At 41.8% G+C, this 16240-nt stretch overlaps 1 protein-coding gene across 2 annotated transcripts in view; it reads left to right on the top strand.

The window, feature by feature from the left end:
- The first annotated feature begins 366 nt into the window (after window positions 1-366).
- The window catches only part of PCDH12 (protocadherin 12), a 28736-nt gene continuing 12862 nt past the window's right edge, over window positions 367-16240 (top strand). Inside the window, exon 1 of one of the 2 annotated variants that reach the window (XM_053718632.1) lies at window positions 367-3550. In XM_053718632.1, the coding sequence (XP_053574607.1) occupies window positions 629-3550 (2922 nt within the window). In that variant the 5' untranslated portion in view covers window positions 367-628. The remainder of the gene's footprint in view (window positions 3551-16240) is intronic. The other variant, XM_053718631.1, reaches the window with a different exon arrangement.

Here is a 16240-nt window from a genome sequence, read left to right as displayed (position 1 = left end):
TCTGATTATTTCTGTCTTTTATTCTTTCTCTAGGGGGATTCAGTCTGTAAAGACGACATTATCTGATGGTAACCAAACTCCCACTGTCATTTATCACTACCACTACCTCATTTTCAATATTGTTAAGTAGACTGAGAATTTAATTTCTTTAAGAAAATGTTAACTATTTTGTCACCATAGGGGAGGAAATGTATTGTTCTATTCTACTGTATATGCAAGTTTGCTTTGGAAACTGAAAGGTTAATGAAGCATTGTCCATTGACCAACATAAAGTTCCTTCCTCATCGTTCTTCCTGTAGGAGGAGGCCTGGTTTCCCTGGGAAAAAAAGTAATTCATAACTCATTGCTCCACCCCAGGTTATTTTGCTTTTTCTATTCTTCCATGCAAACCTCAGCAACCTTTTGTCTAGTCAGTGAGAAGTGTGTAAATGTCAGCTGCCCTGTCAGTGGATGCAGGGGTAGTCTGTGCCCCAGACTACATACTGCTAAGCACAAAGCACCTTTGGTGCCAATGTCTTTACTGGAAAAACGTTAGGAATTACTATTGAATATTAGTCTCTGAACTGCAAGATCTACTGATAAAAATCGCTGCTCACTACTTTCTATTTCTACGTGGACCTCAACAGCAATGGGAGAAATTGCAAAGATCATCAGCCACTTGTATGTGTTTATACATATTTGTTTCTTATACAAAGGACTTTGCCACAAATCTGCTTCCCTCATGGTGAGATTTCGCATCCAAGAAGAAGTACCTATTGGTACTCTAATAGGACAAATATCTGATGCACCTGGCTTGACAGTGGACGTTAATGAAAAATATCAGCTAATGAAGGAGCCTACTACTTTTCCCTTGCAGGTGGGCCTGGATGATGGATCTATTACTACAACAGGACGTCTAGACAGGGAGGAACTTTGCCTTTCTCCTGGTCATTGCCTTCTCTCCTTTAACGTTCTTGCAACCAAGGCACTAACTTTAGTTTATGTGGAAATAGAAGTATTGGACATCAATGACAATGAGCCAAGTTTCCTTAAGCCTGATATGGATATGGAGATCTCAGAAAGCGCTTTATTACGGACACGATTTCCACTTGACAGAGCATTTGATCTTGACAGTGGGAACAATGCAGTGAAATTATACACGCTCTCACCCAGTGAGCACTTTGCTTTAGATGTTACCACTGGTACTGATGGCATTAAATATCCTGAGCTGGTTATTGTGAAAGAACTTGACAGAGAACTGCAATCTTCATTCTATCTAGTTCTAACTGCATTTGATGGGGGAGTTCCACGTAAATCAGGCACAACCCAGATTAGAATTAATATTTTAGATTCAAATGATAACAGCCCTGTTTTTGAGGAAAGCTCTGTTATACTTGAAGTCTCTGAAGACACCTCTCCTGGGACACTTCTCCTAAATCTCACAGCCACTGACCCAGACCAAGGACCAAATGGGGAGATAGAATTCTCATTTAGCAAACACACTCCTCACCATGTGCTCAGCATGTTCAGTATTGACCCTAAATTGGGAGAGATATTCCTGAAACAGCCCCTAGATCACGAAAACAGGCATTCTTATGAATTAGATGTGCAAGCTAAGGATTTAGGGCCTAATCCAATCCCTACTCACTGTAAGGTTCTAATCAAGGTCCTCGATATTAATGATAATGTACCTGATATTCAAGTGACTTGGGCTTCTGAAGATTCTCAGGTAATTGAAGTCCCAGAAACAGTTCCCTGGGGGAGTTTTGTAGCTTTGGTTATGGCGAAAGATCCAGATTCCGGTACAAATGGCCAAGTGCAATGCCATTTAATTCAAGAGCAGACTCATTTTAAGCTAGAGCGAGCTAATGGAAACAATTATATATTGCTGACCAATGCCACACTAGACAGAGAGAAAATGGATGAATATAATCTGATAATCCAGGCACAAGACAGTGGAGTGCCTTCATTTTCCTCCAACAAACCTTTAAAGATTCGTGTTAGTGATGCCAATGACAATGCACCCTTGTTTGAGAAGGACAGTTATGAAGTGTTTCTGGATGAAAACAATTCTCCTCCTACTCATCTTATTACAGTACAAGCTCTGGACACTGACCTAGATGCAAATGCTGAGGTAACATATAGTATCATCGATTCCTCCATTTTAGGGACCACAGCCTCAACCTTTTTTTCTATCCACCCCAGTACTGGGGAGATATTTGCTATTCAATCTCTAGATTATGAGGAAACAAGAGAAATCCAATTATTTGTTCAAGCAGAAGACAATGGCAACCCAAAACTTAGCAGCAATACCTCAGTAAGAGTTTTCTTGACAGACAAAAATGACAATAGCCCTGTAATTAAACAACCACCTTTAAGAAAAGGTCATGCAAGTATTACTGTTTTGGTGAATGCTGAAACAGGACATCCATTTTCATCCATAGAGATGCACAATTCTCAAAAACATGGGCACTCTACATCAGAAAAAAGAGTTTTAATCAATATGGACATACCAATGGCTTCAACAAAATTCAACACTCACCCAATTTTTCATGTGCTAGCAACAGATGCAGATTCTAATCAGAATGCTGAACTCATTTACTGGTTAAAAGATGACCATCATGGCTTATTTGTAATAGATGAGCATATTGGACAATTATATTTGAATGCAAGCAATGCCAGCTACCTCATTGGGAATACATTGAATTTAGAAGTATTTGTGAGAGATAATGGCACTCCTCAACTGGATACCAAGGCTCATCTTAATGTCATGTTCATGAACCACCTGGACCATTTGAAAAACTCAGGTGAAGGGTCCAATGGTAAACTTAGTAACTCTATAGTGATTGTTATCTGTCTAGCTGTTCTTTTGGCTGTTTGTTTATTAATTTTGGCCCTTATCATGTCATATTGCCGAGTGGATAGGAAGGATAACAGGGCCTACAATTGCAGGGAAGAGGAATCTGCTTACAGAAACCAACCGAGAAGACCCCAAAGACAGATTCAGAAGACAGATATTCATGTGGTACCTGTACTGAGGGGTAGGCAACAAAATGTCCCATCTGAATCCTCCAAGCCATTATCTTACTCAGATGACCATAATGAGATTCCAGAGGATGATTCTTTAAAGACACCCTTTCACCTTACACCTACACTTTACCGTACCTTAAGAAACCAACATAACCATGATACAATTGATGAAGATGCTCAAGATGTACAATCACCTTTCTCTTTGCCCCCCTCTGTGTGCCGCACTCTGCAGTACCAAAGACAAAGAAGCTGTTCAAGGGAAAATATTCAAGACCTCCATAACACTCTCCCTTCACCTTCCAAAACTTTGAAAAACATTGGAAGCCCTCAAGTAAATCTTAGTGATAATCAAAGTGTGTCTGAACCCTTTATATACAATTCAGGAACCCTACAAGCCACTTCTCCAACTCTGAGACGCCAGAGGAATAATACTGGGGAATCATCCCAGGAGCAAATCTTGAGGAGCTTGGTGAGACTATCAATGGCAGCTTTAGCAGAGAGGGATGGAGTGGAGCTCACCATGCAGTCCCCACATGTGCAGGTAAGTTTAATTTAATAACATTTTGTGCCATTTTGTAATATCATAAATGTCTGATTAATTTACACACTTTTAACAATCAAAGCTTAGCTTAAGCAGCTTCAGTTTCCAATCTTAAAATTAAGCAGCAGTTTAAAAGCAAACTGGGATTCATTAATTCTATTGGCACATCTATTTGCAAATTATAAATCAGTATAAACAAAATTATAGCTGGCACAGTCAATAGCTTTGGGATTTTCGATTGAAATGAGTTTAATGTAGCACTGGTTTAATTCACATCACAGCTATACCTACAACTGAGTAGACTATTTTTTTTTTTTGCCTGTTTATACAATAGAAATCTATTTAAATAAAAAAGCATAATAACTACAAGTATAAAGCAGTCTAGGAAATGCTCATACGTTTGTCTAGCATTCAAATAACAGAACACTCTTTGCATGTGCTATAAATATGTTTTTGCACAAAAAGGTTAAGTTTATTTTGTTTTTAAAATGAACAGGAAATGTAATTGTGTCCCTGAGATAGAAGTTCAGTGACTAAAAGGAAAACTCACAGAACTCTATTGGTGGACAGATGACATGCAGTAAAAACATAAAAACCATGTTTATCTGTAAAAACATCTGCTTTTATAAATAACCTAGCCTTTTTTAAACTCAGTTGAAATGGTACTACTTGGTTTGCCTTCAGCAAATAAAAGTATAATAAATAAATAATTGTTTATGGTGATGCATTTAAGAGGGGAGCTAATATAGACACTTCGGGGGCCGATTTATTAAAGTACGGACGGACATGATACAATGTTGTAGTGTATCATGTCCGCCGCACATCGATAAATGCTGTTGGCATTTATCATTGCACAAGCAGTTCTTGTGGACTGCTTGTGCAATGCAGCCCCCTGCAGATTCGCGGCCAGTCGCCCGCTCGTATAGGATTGGGCGGATTGATGTCCGCAGTCTCAGAGCAAGCGGACAAGTTATGGAACAGCAGTCTTTAGAGTCTGAAGGCTCGTGCGGAAACAGGGGCATCAAGCTCCATTCAGAGATTGATAATTCAGCCCTTTCATGTGTTAAAGGGATATGAAAACCAACATTTTTCTTTCATGATTCAGATAGAGCATGTGATTTTCTAATTTATTTCTATTATCAATTTTTCTTTGTTCTCTTGGTATCTTTGGTTGTGAAGTAGGGATGTAAGCTTAGGAGCTAGTCTTTTTCCCAAGCACTATATGGAAGCAGATTTGCAAGAATGTTAGCCAATTGCAAGACACTAGATGGCAGCACTATTTCCTGCCATGTAGTGCTCAAAATGCCTACCTAGGTATCTCTTTAACTCCTTAAGGACCAAGGGCGTACAGGGTACGTCCTACAAAAAAAGTAATTTAAGGACCAAGGATGTACCTTGTACGTCCTCAGGGTTTTCAAGCACTGTAAGCGATCGTGCGCGCACATTAACACTACAGTAAGTGAGTTTGCAAGGAGGGAATGGGGGTAGAGATGGGACGTTCGGGGGAGAGTGAAGGGGAAATAAAAAGTTTGTAAATGGATCAGGGAGTGGGGGGTAGTGTTTTGAGGGGGGGCAGCTAAACTGCAGAAAATTGTTTTTTTTAGAAAAAAGTACCTAAGATGGTGGCCATTAGGTCGAGGGGGGAAGCTGAGAGAGCTGTTTGGGGGGGTAATGGGGGATCCTACACTTATAATATATATTTTAAAAAAAAACACCTTTATTTTTATACCGGCAGACTCTCTGCCAGTACTTAAGATGGCGGTGACAATTTTGGGGTGGGGGAGGGAAGGGAGCTGTTTGACGGGGCTCAGGGGGTGGGATGTGTCAGGTGGGAGACTGATCTCTACACTTATGCTAAAATTAACCCTACAAGCTCCCTAATTTACCTCTTAACTGCTGGGCATAATACACGTGTGGTGCGCAGCAGCATTTTGCAGCCTTCTAATTACCAAAAAGCAATGCCAAAGCCATATATATCTGCTATTTCTGAACGAAGGGGATCCTAGAGTAGAATTTACAACCACTTGTGCTATGATTGCACTAACTGTTTTTTTATTTGATCACATTTGGCAGTGAAATGGTGGCATGAAATATACCAAAATGGGCCTAGATCAATACTTTGGGTTGTCTACTACACTAAAGCTAAAATTAACCCTACAGGATCCCTAATTAACCCCTTCACTGCTGGACATAATACACGTGTGGTGGGCAGCAGTATTTAGCGGCCTTCTAATTACCAAAAAGCAATGACAAAGCCTTATAAGTCTGCTATTTCTGAACAAATGGGATCCCAGAGAAGCATTTACAACTATTTGTGCCATAATTGCACAAGCTGTTTGCAAATAATATCAGTGAGAATCCTAAAGTTTGTGAAAAAGCTAACAATTTTTTTTATTTAAACGCATTTGTCGGTGAAATGGTGGCATGAAATATACCAAAATGGGCCTAGATCAATACTTTGGGATGTCTACTAAAAAAAAAATATAGATGTGAAGGGTTATTCAGGGATTCTTGACAGATATCAGTGATCCAATGTAACTATCGCTAATTTTGAAAAAAAAAATATTTGAAAAAAGCAAAGTGCTACTTGTATTTATTGCCCTATAACTTGCAAAAGAAGCAAAGAACATGTAAACATTGGGTATTTCTAAACTCAGGACAAAATTTAGAAACTATTTAGCATGGGTGTTTTTTGGTGGTTGTAGATGTGTAACAGATTTTGGGAGTCAAAGTTAGAAAAAGTTTGTTTTTTTCCATTGTTCATCATATTTTATAAAAAAGAATTGTAGTAAATTATAAGATATGATGAAAATAATGGTATCTTTAGAAAGTCCATTTAATGGCGAGAAAAACTGTATATAATATGTGTGGGTACAGTAAATGAGTAAGAGGAAAATTACAGCTAAACACAAACACCGCAGAAATGTAAACATAGTCTTGGTCCCAAACGGTCAACACATGAAAAAGTGGTCTGGTCACTAAAGGGTTAACACAGAATATCATGAGAATTAAGCAAATTTAAAATAGAAGTAAATTAAAAACCTTTTTTAAAATGGTATGCTCTGTTTGAAGCACAAAATATTTTTTTGGGTTTCATATTTCTTTAATCTACAGAGGTGATTAATCTATCTAAACTTTGAGATAGAACACAATGATCACAATGATATAAAAGCTACAGTATATAACTTCTGTGTTAAGTTCTACTTTATAAAACAAACTAGTCCTAAAGCCCGTTCACACGGGCCATTTTTTGCAGGGTACATCGGCCCCACCCCTTGCGCTCTCTCTCTCCCCCCTCTCTTTTGCGCTCTCTCTCTCCCCCTCTCTTTTGCTCTCTCTCTCTCCACCTCTCTTTTGCGCTCTCTCTCTCCCCCTCTCTTTTGCGCTCTCTCTCTCCCCCTCTCTTTTGCGCTCTCTCTCCCCCTCTCTTTTGCGCTCTCTCTCTCCCCCTCTCTTTTGCGCTCTCTCTCTCCCCCCTCTCTTTTGCGCTCTCTCTCTCCCCCCTCTCTTTTGCGCTCTCTCTCCCCCCTCTCTTTTGCGCTCTCTCTCTCCCCCCTCTCTTTTGCGCTCTCTCTCTCCCCCCTCTCTTTTGCGCTATCTCTCCCCTCTCTTTTGCGCTCTCTCTCCCCCCTCTTTTGCGCTCTCTCTATCCCCCCTCTTTTGTGCTCTCTCTCTCCCCCCCTCTTTTGCGCTCTCTCTCTCCCCCCTCTTTTGCGCTCTCTCTCTCCCCCCTCTTTTGCGCTCTCTCTCCCCCCCTCTTTTGCACTCTCTCTCCCCCTCTCTTTTGCGCTCTCTCTCCCCCTCTCTTTTGTGCTCTCTCTCTCACCCCTCTCTTTTGCGCTCTCTCTCCCTCCTCTCTTTTGCGCTCTCTCTCTCCCCTCTCTCCCTCCCCCTCTATCTCTCTCTCCCCTCTCTCTCTCCCCTCTATCTCTCTCTCTCCCCTCTATCTCTCTCTCTCTCCCCCCTCTATCTCTCTCTCTCCCCCTCTCTCTCCCCCTCTCTCTCTTTCTCCCCTCTCTCTCCCCCTCTCTCTCTCCCCTCTCTCTCTCTCCCCCTCTCTCTCCCCTCTATCTCTCTCTCTCTCCCCCCTCTCTCTCTCTCCTCTCTCTCTCTCTCCCCCTCTCTCTCTCTCCCCCTCTCTCTCTTTCTCCCCTCTCTCTCTCCCCTCTCTCTCCCCTCTCTCTCTCTCTCTCCCCCCTCTCTCTCTCCCCTCTCTCTCTCTCCCCTCTCTCTCTCTCCCCTCTCTCTCTCTCTCCCCTCTCTCTCTCTCCCCTCTCTCTCTCTCCCCTCTCTATCTCCCCCTCTCTCTCTCCCCCTCTCTCTCTCCCTCCCCCTCCCCTCTCTCTCTCCCTCCCCCTCTCTCCCTCCCCCTCCCCTCTCTCTCTCCCCTCTCTCTCTCTCCCCTCTCTCTATCTCTCCCTCATCTCTCTCCCTCCCCCTCCCCTCTCACTCCCCCTCACCTCTCTCTCTCCCCCTCCCCTCTCTCTCTCCCTCCCCTCTCTCTCTCTTCCCTCTCGCTCTCCCTCCCCTCTCTCTCTCACTCCCCCTCCCCTCTCTCTCTCACTCCCCCTCCCCCCTCTCTCTCTCACTCCCCCTCCCCCTCTCTCTCTCTCTCTCTCCCTCCCCTCTCTCTCTCCTCCCCCCCCCCCTCTCTCTCTCCTCCCCCCCCCCCCTCTCTCTCTCCTCCCCCTCGCTCTCTCTCCTCCCCCTCTCTCTCTCCTCCCCCTCTCTCTCTCTCTCTTCCCCCTCCCCCTCTCATTCTCTTCCCCCCTTTCTTTTGATCTCTCTGTCCCCTTTCTTTTGCTCTCCCTCCACTCTCTTTTGCTGTCTCTCCCCCTCTCTTTTGCTCCCTCTCTTGTGCTCTTTTTATCTCCCCTCTTGATCTCTCTCTCCCCTTTCTTATCTTTTCCCTACCCCCTCTCTCCCCTCTTTTGAGCTGTTTTGAGCTCTCAAACTGCACAGCCTTTCACGGCCTGTCTGGCCCCGCCCATTCACACTTGGCCACGCCCCTCAAGTGCCTCACGCACGACCACGCCCCCTTCATGCTCGGCCACGGCCCCGGCCACGCACACTTCTGCTCGCACTGCAGAGCAGAGACTTAGGGACTCTCAAAGGCCAGGTGTGTTTGTCCTCGTGCTGTGCTGTCTACTGCGCATGACAGCTTCGGACAAACACACTTGGCATTTTATTATATAGGATACCTGTTTCAAAGCCAAACTATAACTAATTTTCATAAAATGTTAAAAATAATATAACAGGGAGAGGCCATCAGCAAACTATAACTGCAGTACACATTAGTGGTTCAGACTTTCTTTATAGACTTTATTGTCATGTGTAAAACAGGCAGATTCATTTATATGAATTTGCAATGGTTCTACACATTTAAGCTACAAAGCTATGCATGTCATTTAAAAGTACAAAGTGCAAAAAGCAAACGCTTGAATTATATGCAAGCAATGATGTAATAATAATATACTATTACTATGAGTTTAATGCTTGCAAATGGCTTAAATACATAGTTAAAGTTAGCTTCAGAGCACCAATGCACTACTGACAAAAGGTATATGTGTGTAGACACTTTTAAATAGTTAAAGGGATAGTAAAGCCCAAACATTTATTTTATGATTCAGGAAGATAATACAATTTTAAACAACTTTCCAATTTAATTCTATTATCAAATTTTCTTCATTCTCTTGTTATCCATTGCGGAAGGGACATCATTGCACTACTGTCAGGAAGCTGAAAATATCTATTTAGCCAATCACAAGAGACAAATGTGTGCAGGCACCAATTAGCAGCAGCTCCCACTAGTGTATGATATGTGTGTATTCATTTTTTAACAAGGGATACTAAGAGAACGAAGCACATTTGAAAATAGAAGTGAATTTAAAAGTGTCTTAAAATGACATGCTCCATCTAAATCATGCAAGTTTCATTTTGACTTTCCTATCCCTTTAACCCTTTCCTGCCGAGGTTAAAGTGTCTACATCGGAACAACTGTTCCAAAGTAGACAAATTGAAATTACGCGATCGCTCACACAATCTCGAGATTTCAAATACTGGATCGGGTCTGGGGGGCGTCCCTTTTAACACTAGCAACGCCCTCCAGACCGCAATCAAATCCAGGAAGCGCAGTTGGCTTCAGGACAGCGTAACAGGGCATATATTTTGAAAAATGTTCCAATTTACTTCTATTGTAAAATGTTCTGTCTTCTCTTTGTATTCTTTGTTGAAAAGCAGTTAAGTGAGTTTAGGAGCGTGCATATGTCTGCTGTACTTTATTGTAGCAGTTTTGAAATAATGCTATAGATTTGCTAGGTGGCAGCAGTTTTTCCTGCCATGTCCAGATGTGCACGCTACCTACATATTTCTTTAACAAAGAATACAATAAAAGTGAAGCAAATCTGATAATAAAAATAAACTAGAAAGTTGTTTAAAATGCTTTGCTCTGTCTGAATCATTAAAGAATAAATTTTTGTTTCGTGCCCCTTTAATGATGACACTAGAAAGAATGTTTCTTAAAAATTGAAGGGCAGACTTAACAAGCCTTAGATTTGTATTTAATTATTTGTAATCTTGAGGTCAGCAATGTAATGTAAAATGGGGAGAACTATATCTGTATAATACCACAGTTACATGTAGTTGAGTAATCAGGGACAGTCTACTCCAGAATTGTTATTGTTTAAAAAGATAGATAATCCTTTTATTACCCATTCCCCCAGTTTTGCATAACTAACAGTTATATTAATATACTTTTTACCTCTGTGATTACCTTGTATCTAAGCCTCTGCAGACTGCCTCCTTATTTCAGTTCTTATTGACAGGCTTGCATTTTAGCCAATCAGTGCCCTATCATAAGTAACTCCATGGGCATGAGCACAATGTTATCTAATATGGCACACATGAACTAATGCCCACTACCTATGAAAAACTGTCAAATGCATTCATAAGAGGAGGCCTTCAAGGGCATATAAATAAGCATATGAGCCTTGAAAAGTTGTTTAAAATTGCATGCCCAATCTGAATCATGAAAGTTTAATATTGACTATACTGTCCCTTCTAGTTTACTAGGCTTGTTACTGAATTGTACCTGGAAGGAAGGGAAGGGTTTTAAAAACACAGAGACATCCTGCACTCTTTCCCTTGCTTGATGCATCCAGGTGCTGTTGGCTCTGTCTATAAACAAGATGAAGCCAAAACAAGCTTTATTGAATTATCGTATTATTGTTAGTGTCACAAATATATTGGTTCCTATAGAACTGTATTACTAAAGACATGGGTATGCTTGCATGTAGTAAGACCTGTACTGATCTAACACAATGCAGTACATTTCAAATGTGAGCTCTATAATATTGTAATGGAAAATAGCAACTCGAAACTACAATTTAGAAACTGATCTGCATTGCAGTCTAAAGGACCCTTATATACAGTAGAATTGCATAATCAACAATTGTATAATAAAAACTATACAATATCATGAGTAGAAGATTTTTTCTGACAAATTTAAACATTTACTTCAAGGGATACTGGACCCAATTTGTTCGTTCATGATTCAGATAGAGCGTGCAATTTTAAGCAACTTTCTAATTTACTCCTATTATCAATTTTTCTTCGTTCTCTTGCTATCTTTATTTGAAAAAAGGCATCTAAGCTAAGGTGCCCTGTAATGTGGAGGGGGCGGGATCGGGGGCGGGGCTGATGGGGGCGCACGTGCACGGGGGGCGGCTGGCGCGTGCATGGGGCGGGAGCGGGCGGGAACCGCTACTCTACAGAAAAAAAATGATGAAAAAGGGCAATTTTAAAAATAAAAAGCATCTTTTTTTTACTAAACTGGGTACTGGCAGACAGCTGCCAGTACCCAAGATGGCGCCCATTAAGGCAGAGGGGGAGGGTTAGAGAGCTGTTTGGTGGGGGATCAGTGAGGTTGGGGGCTAAGGGGGGATCCTACACAGCAGCATATGTAAATATGCTAAAAAAAACAAACAAAAAAAAGCCCATATATATCTTTTATTTTAGTACTGGCAGAGTTTCTGCCAGTACTTAAGATGGCGGGGACAATTGTGGGGTGGGGGAGGGAAGAGAGCTGTTTCGGAGGGATCAGGGGGTCTGATGTTTCAGGTAGGAGGCTGAGCTCTACACTAAAGCTAAAATTAACCCTGCAAGCTCCCTACAAACTACATAATTAACCCCTTCACTGCTAGCCATATTACACGTGTGATGCGCAGCGGCATTTAGCGGCCTTCTAATTACCAAAAAACAACGCCAAAGCCATATATGTCTGCTATTTCTGAACAAAGGGAATCCCAGAGAAGCATTTACAACCATTTGTGCCATAATTGTACAAGTTGTTTGTAAATAATTTCAGTGAGAAACCTAAAGTTTGTGAAAAAGTTAGTAAAAAGGGGAACGTTTTTTTTTTTATTTGATCGCATTTGGCGGTGAAATGGTGGCATGAAATATACCAAAATGGGCCTAGATCAATACTTTGGGTTGTCTACTACACTACACTTAAGCTAAAATTAACCATACAAGCTCCCTAATTAACCCCTGCACTGCTGGGCATAATACACGTGTGATGCGCAGCAGCATTTAGCGGCCTTCTAATTACCAAAAAGCAACGCCAAAGCCATATATGTTTGCTATTTCTGAACAAAGGGGATCCCAGAGAAGCATTTACAACTATCTGGGCCATAATTGCACAAGCTGTTTGAAAATGATTTCAGTGAGAAACCTAAAATTGTGAAAAATGTAATGTTTTTTTTTTTTTTATTTGATGGCATTTGGCGGTGAAATGGTGGCATGAAATATACCAAAATGGGCCTAGATCAATACTTGGGGTTGTCTACTAGACTACACTAAAGCTAAAATTACCCCAAAAAGCTCCCTACATGCTCCCTAATTAACCCCATCACTGCTGGGCATAATACACGTGTGGTGCGCAGTGGCATTTAGCGGCCTTCTAATTACCAAAAAGCAACGCCAAAACCATATATGTCTGCTATTTCTGAACAAAGGGGATCCCAGAGAAAAATTTACAACCATTTATGCCATAATTGCACAAGCTATTTGTAAATAATTTCAGTGAGAAACCAAAAGTTTGTGAAAAAATTTGCGAACAAGTGAACGATTTTTTGTATTTGATCGCATTTGGCGGTGAAATGGTGGCATGAAATATACCAAAATGGGTCTAGATCAATACTTTGGGTTGTCTACTGAAAAAAAATATATACATGTCAAGGGATATTCAGAGATTCCTGAAATATAGTGTTCTAATGTAACTTTTCCTACAGAGCACCACAATTATGGAACAACCTCCCGCACACTTTCAAACCTTCCCCATGCCTAATATCCTTTAAGAGATCCCTCTCTACATATCTCAAAACAGAATGCACCTGTCATTGTTGATTATATATTTCCTACCTGTTTTATGTTAAATTTTTGTGCATATATCATGTATTATTATTGTTTTGTATTTTATTGTACCCATTGTATCAATGCAATGTTTTGTGTACCCAGGACATACTTGAAAACGAGAGAAATCTCAATGTATCTTTCCTGGTAAAATATTTTATAAATAAATAACTAGCGCTAATTTTGAAAAAAAAAAAATGGTTTGGAAATAGCAAAGTGCTACTTGTATTTATTGCCCTATAACTTGTAAAAAAAAAGCAAAGAACATGTAAACATTGGTTATTTCTAAACTCAGGACAAAATTTAGAAACTATTTAGCATAGGTGTTTTTTGGTGGTTGTAGATATGTAACAGATTTTGGGGGTCAAAGTTAGAAAAAGTGTGTTTTTTTCCATTTTCTCATCATATTTTGTATTTTTTTTTTATAGCAAATGATAAGATATGATGAAAAACAGAATTTATGCTTACCTGATAAATTACTTTCTCCAACGGTGTGTCCTGTCCACGGCGTCATCCATAACTTGTGGGAATATTCTCTTCCCCAACAGGAAATGGCAAAGAACACAGCAAAAGCTGTCCATATAGTCCCTCCTAGGCTCCGCCCACCCCAGTCATTCGACCGACGGACAGGAGAAAAAAAGGAGAAACCATAGGGCGCCGTGGTGACTGTAGTTAAAGAAAGAAATTTATCAAACCTGATTAAAAAACCAGGGCGGGCCGTGGACCGGACACACCGTTGGAGAAAGTAATTTATCAGGTAAGCATAAATTCTGTTTTCTCCAACATTGGTGTGTCCGGTCCACGGCGTCATCCATAACTTGTGGGAACCAATACCAAAGCTTTAGGACACGGATGAAGGGAGGGAGCCAATCAGGTTACCTAAACAGAAGGCACCACGGCTTGCAAAACCTTTCTCCCAAAAATAGCCTCCGAAGAAGCAAAAGTATCAAATTTGTAGAATTTGGCAAAAGTGTGCAGGGAAGACCAAGTCGCTGCCTTACATATCTGATCAACAGAAGCCTCGTTCTTGAAGGCCCATGTGGAAGCCACAGCCCTAGTAGAGTGAGCTGTGATTCGTTCGGGAGGCTGCCGTCCGGCAGTCTCGTAAACCAATCGGATGATGCTTTTCAGCCAAAAGGAAAGAGAGGTAGCAGTAGCTTTTTGACCTCTCCTCTTGCCAGAATAAACGACAAACAGAGAAGACGTTTGTCTGAAATCCTTTGTTGCTTCTAAATAGAACTTTAAAGCACGTTCTACATCTAAATTATGTAACAAACGTTCCTTCTTTGAAACTGGATTCGGACACAAAGAAGGCACAACTATTTCCTGGTTAATATTCTTGTTGGAAACAACCTTTGGAAGGAAACCAGGTTTAGTACGCAAAACAACCTTATCTGAATGGAACACCAGATAGGGCGGATTACACTGCAGAGCAGATAACTCAGAAACTCTTCTAGCAGAAGAAATAGCAACCAAAAACAGAACTTTCCAAGATAACATTTTGATATCTATGGAATGTAGAGGTTCAAACGGAACCCCTTGAAGAACTGAAAGAACTAAATTCAGACTCCAGGGAGGAGTCAGGAGGTCTGTAAACAGGCTTGATCCTGACCAAAGCCTGAACAAAAGCTTGAACATCTGGCACAGCTGCCCGTCGTTTGTGTAACAAGACAGATAAAGCAGAAATCTGTCCTTTTAGAGAACTCGCTGATAATCCCTTATCCAAACCTTCTTGGAGAAAGGAAAGGATCCTAGGAATTTTAAACTTACTCCATGAGAATCCCTTGGATTCACACCAACAGATATATCTTTTCCATATTTTATGGTAAATTTTTCTAGTTACAGGTTTTCTGGCTTGTACCAGAGTATCTATCACAGAATCCGAAAACCCACGCTTAGATAAAATCAAGCGTTCAATTTCCAAGCCGTCAGCTGGAGAGAAACTAGATTTGGATGTTCGAATGGACCCTGTACTAGAAGATCCTGTCTCAAAGGTAGCTTCCATGGTGGAGCCGATGACATATTCACCAGGTCTGCATACCAACTCCTGCGTGGCCACGCAGGAGCTATCAAAATCACAGAGGCCCTCTCCTGTTTGATCCTGGCTACCAGCCTGGGAATGAGAGGAAACGGCGGAAACACATAAGCTAGGTTGAAGGTCCAAGGCGCTACTAATGCATCCACTAGAGTCGCCTTGGGATCCCTGGATCTGGACCCGTAGCAAGGAACCTTGAAGTTCTGATGAGACGCCATCAGATCCATGTCTGGAATGCCCCATAATTGGGTCAACTGGGCAAAAATCTCCGGGTGGAGTTCCCACTCCCCCGGATGGAATGTCTGACGACTCAGGTAATCCGCCTCCCAGTTTTCCTGGGATGTGGATCGCAGATAGGTGGCAGGAGTGATCCTCCGCCCATCTTATGATTTTGGTCACTTCTCTCATCGCCAGGGAACTCCTTGTTCCCCCCTGATGGTTGATGTAAGCAACAGTCGTCATGTTGTCTGATTGGAATCTTATGAATCTGGCCTTTGCTAGTTGAGGCCAAGCCCTGAGAGTATTGAATATCGCTCTCAGTTCCAGAATGTTTATCGGGAGAAGAGACTCTTCCCGAGACCATAGACCCTGAGCTTTCAGGGAGTCCCAGACCGCGCCCCAGCCCACTAGACTGGCGTCGGTCGTGACGATGACCCACTCTGGTCTGCGGAAGCTCATTCCCTGGGACAGGTGATCCTGGGTTAGCCACCAACGGAGTGAGTCTCTGGTCTTCTGATCTACTTGAATCACTGGAGACAAGTCTGTATAGTCCCCATTCCACTGTTTCAGCATGCACAGTTGTAATGGTCTTAGATGAATTTGCGCAAAAGGAACTATGTCCATTGCTGCAACCATCAACCCTACTACTTCCATGCACTGAGCTATGGAAGGTCGTGGAACAGAGTGAAGAACTTGACAAGCGTTTAGAAGTTTTGACTTTCTGACATCTGTCAGGAAAATCTTCATTTCTAAAGAATCTATTATTGTCCCCAAGAAAGGAACTCTTGTCGACGGAGACAGGGAACTTTTTTCTATGTTCACCTTCCACCCGTGAGATCTGAGAAAGGCCAGAAAGATGTCTGTGTGAGCCTTTGCCTTTGAAAGAGACGACGCTTGTATCAGAATGTCGTCCAAGTAAGGTGCCACTGCAATGCCCCTTGGTCTTAGAACCGCTAGAAGGGACCCGAGCACCTTTGTGAAAATCCTTGGAGCAGTGGCTAGCCCGAATGGGAGAGCCACAAACT

This window comes from Bombina bombina, chromosome 6 (genome assembly GCF_027579735.1).
Source record: "Bombina bombina isolate aBomBom1 chromosome 6, aBomBom1.pri, whole genome shotgun sequence".
In the NCBI taxonomy this organism is placed as follows: Eukaryota; Metazoa; Chordata; class Amphibia; order Anura; family Bombinatoridae; genus Bombina; species Bombina bombina.
The sequence above is the reverse complement of the archived record's forward strand: the minus strand, read 5'-3'. Positions and strand labels throughout refer to the sequence as shown.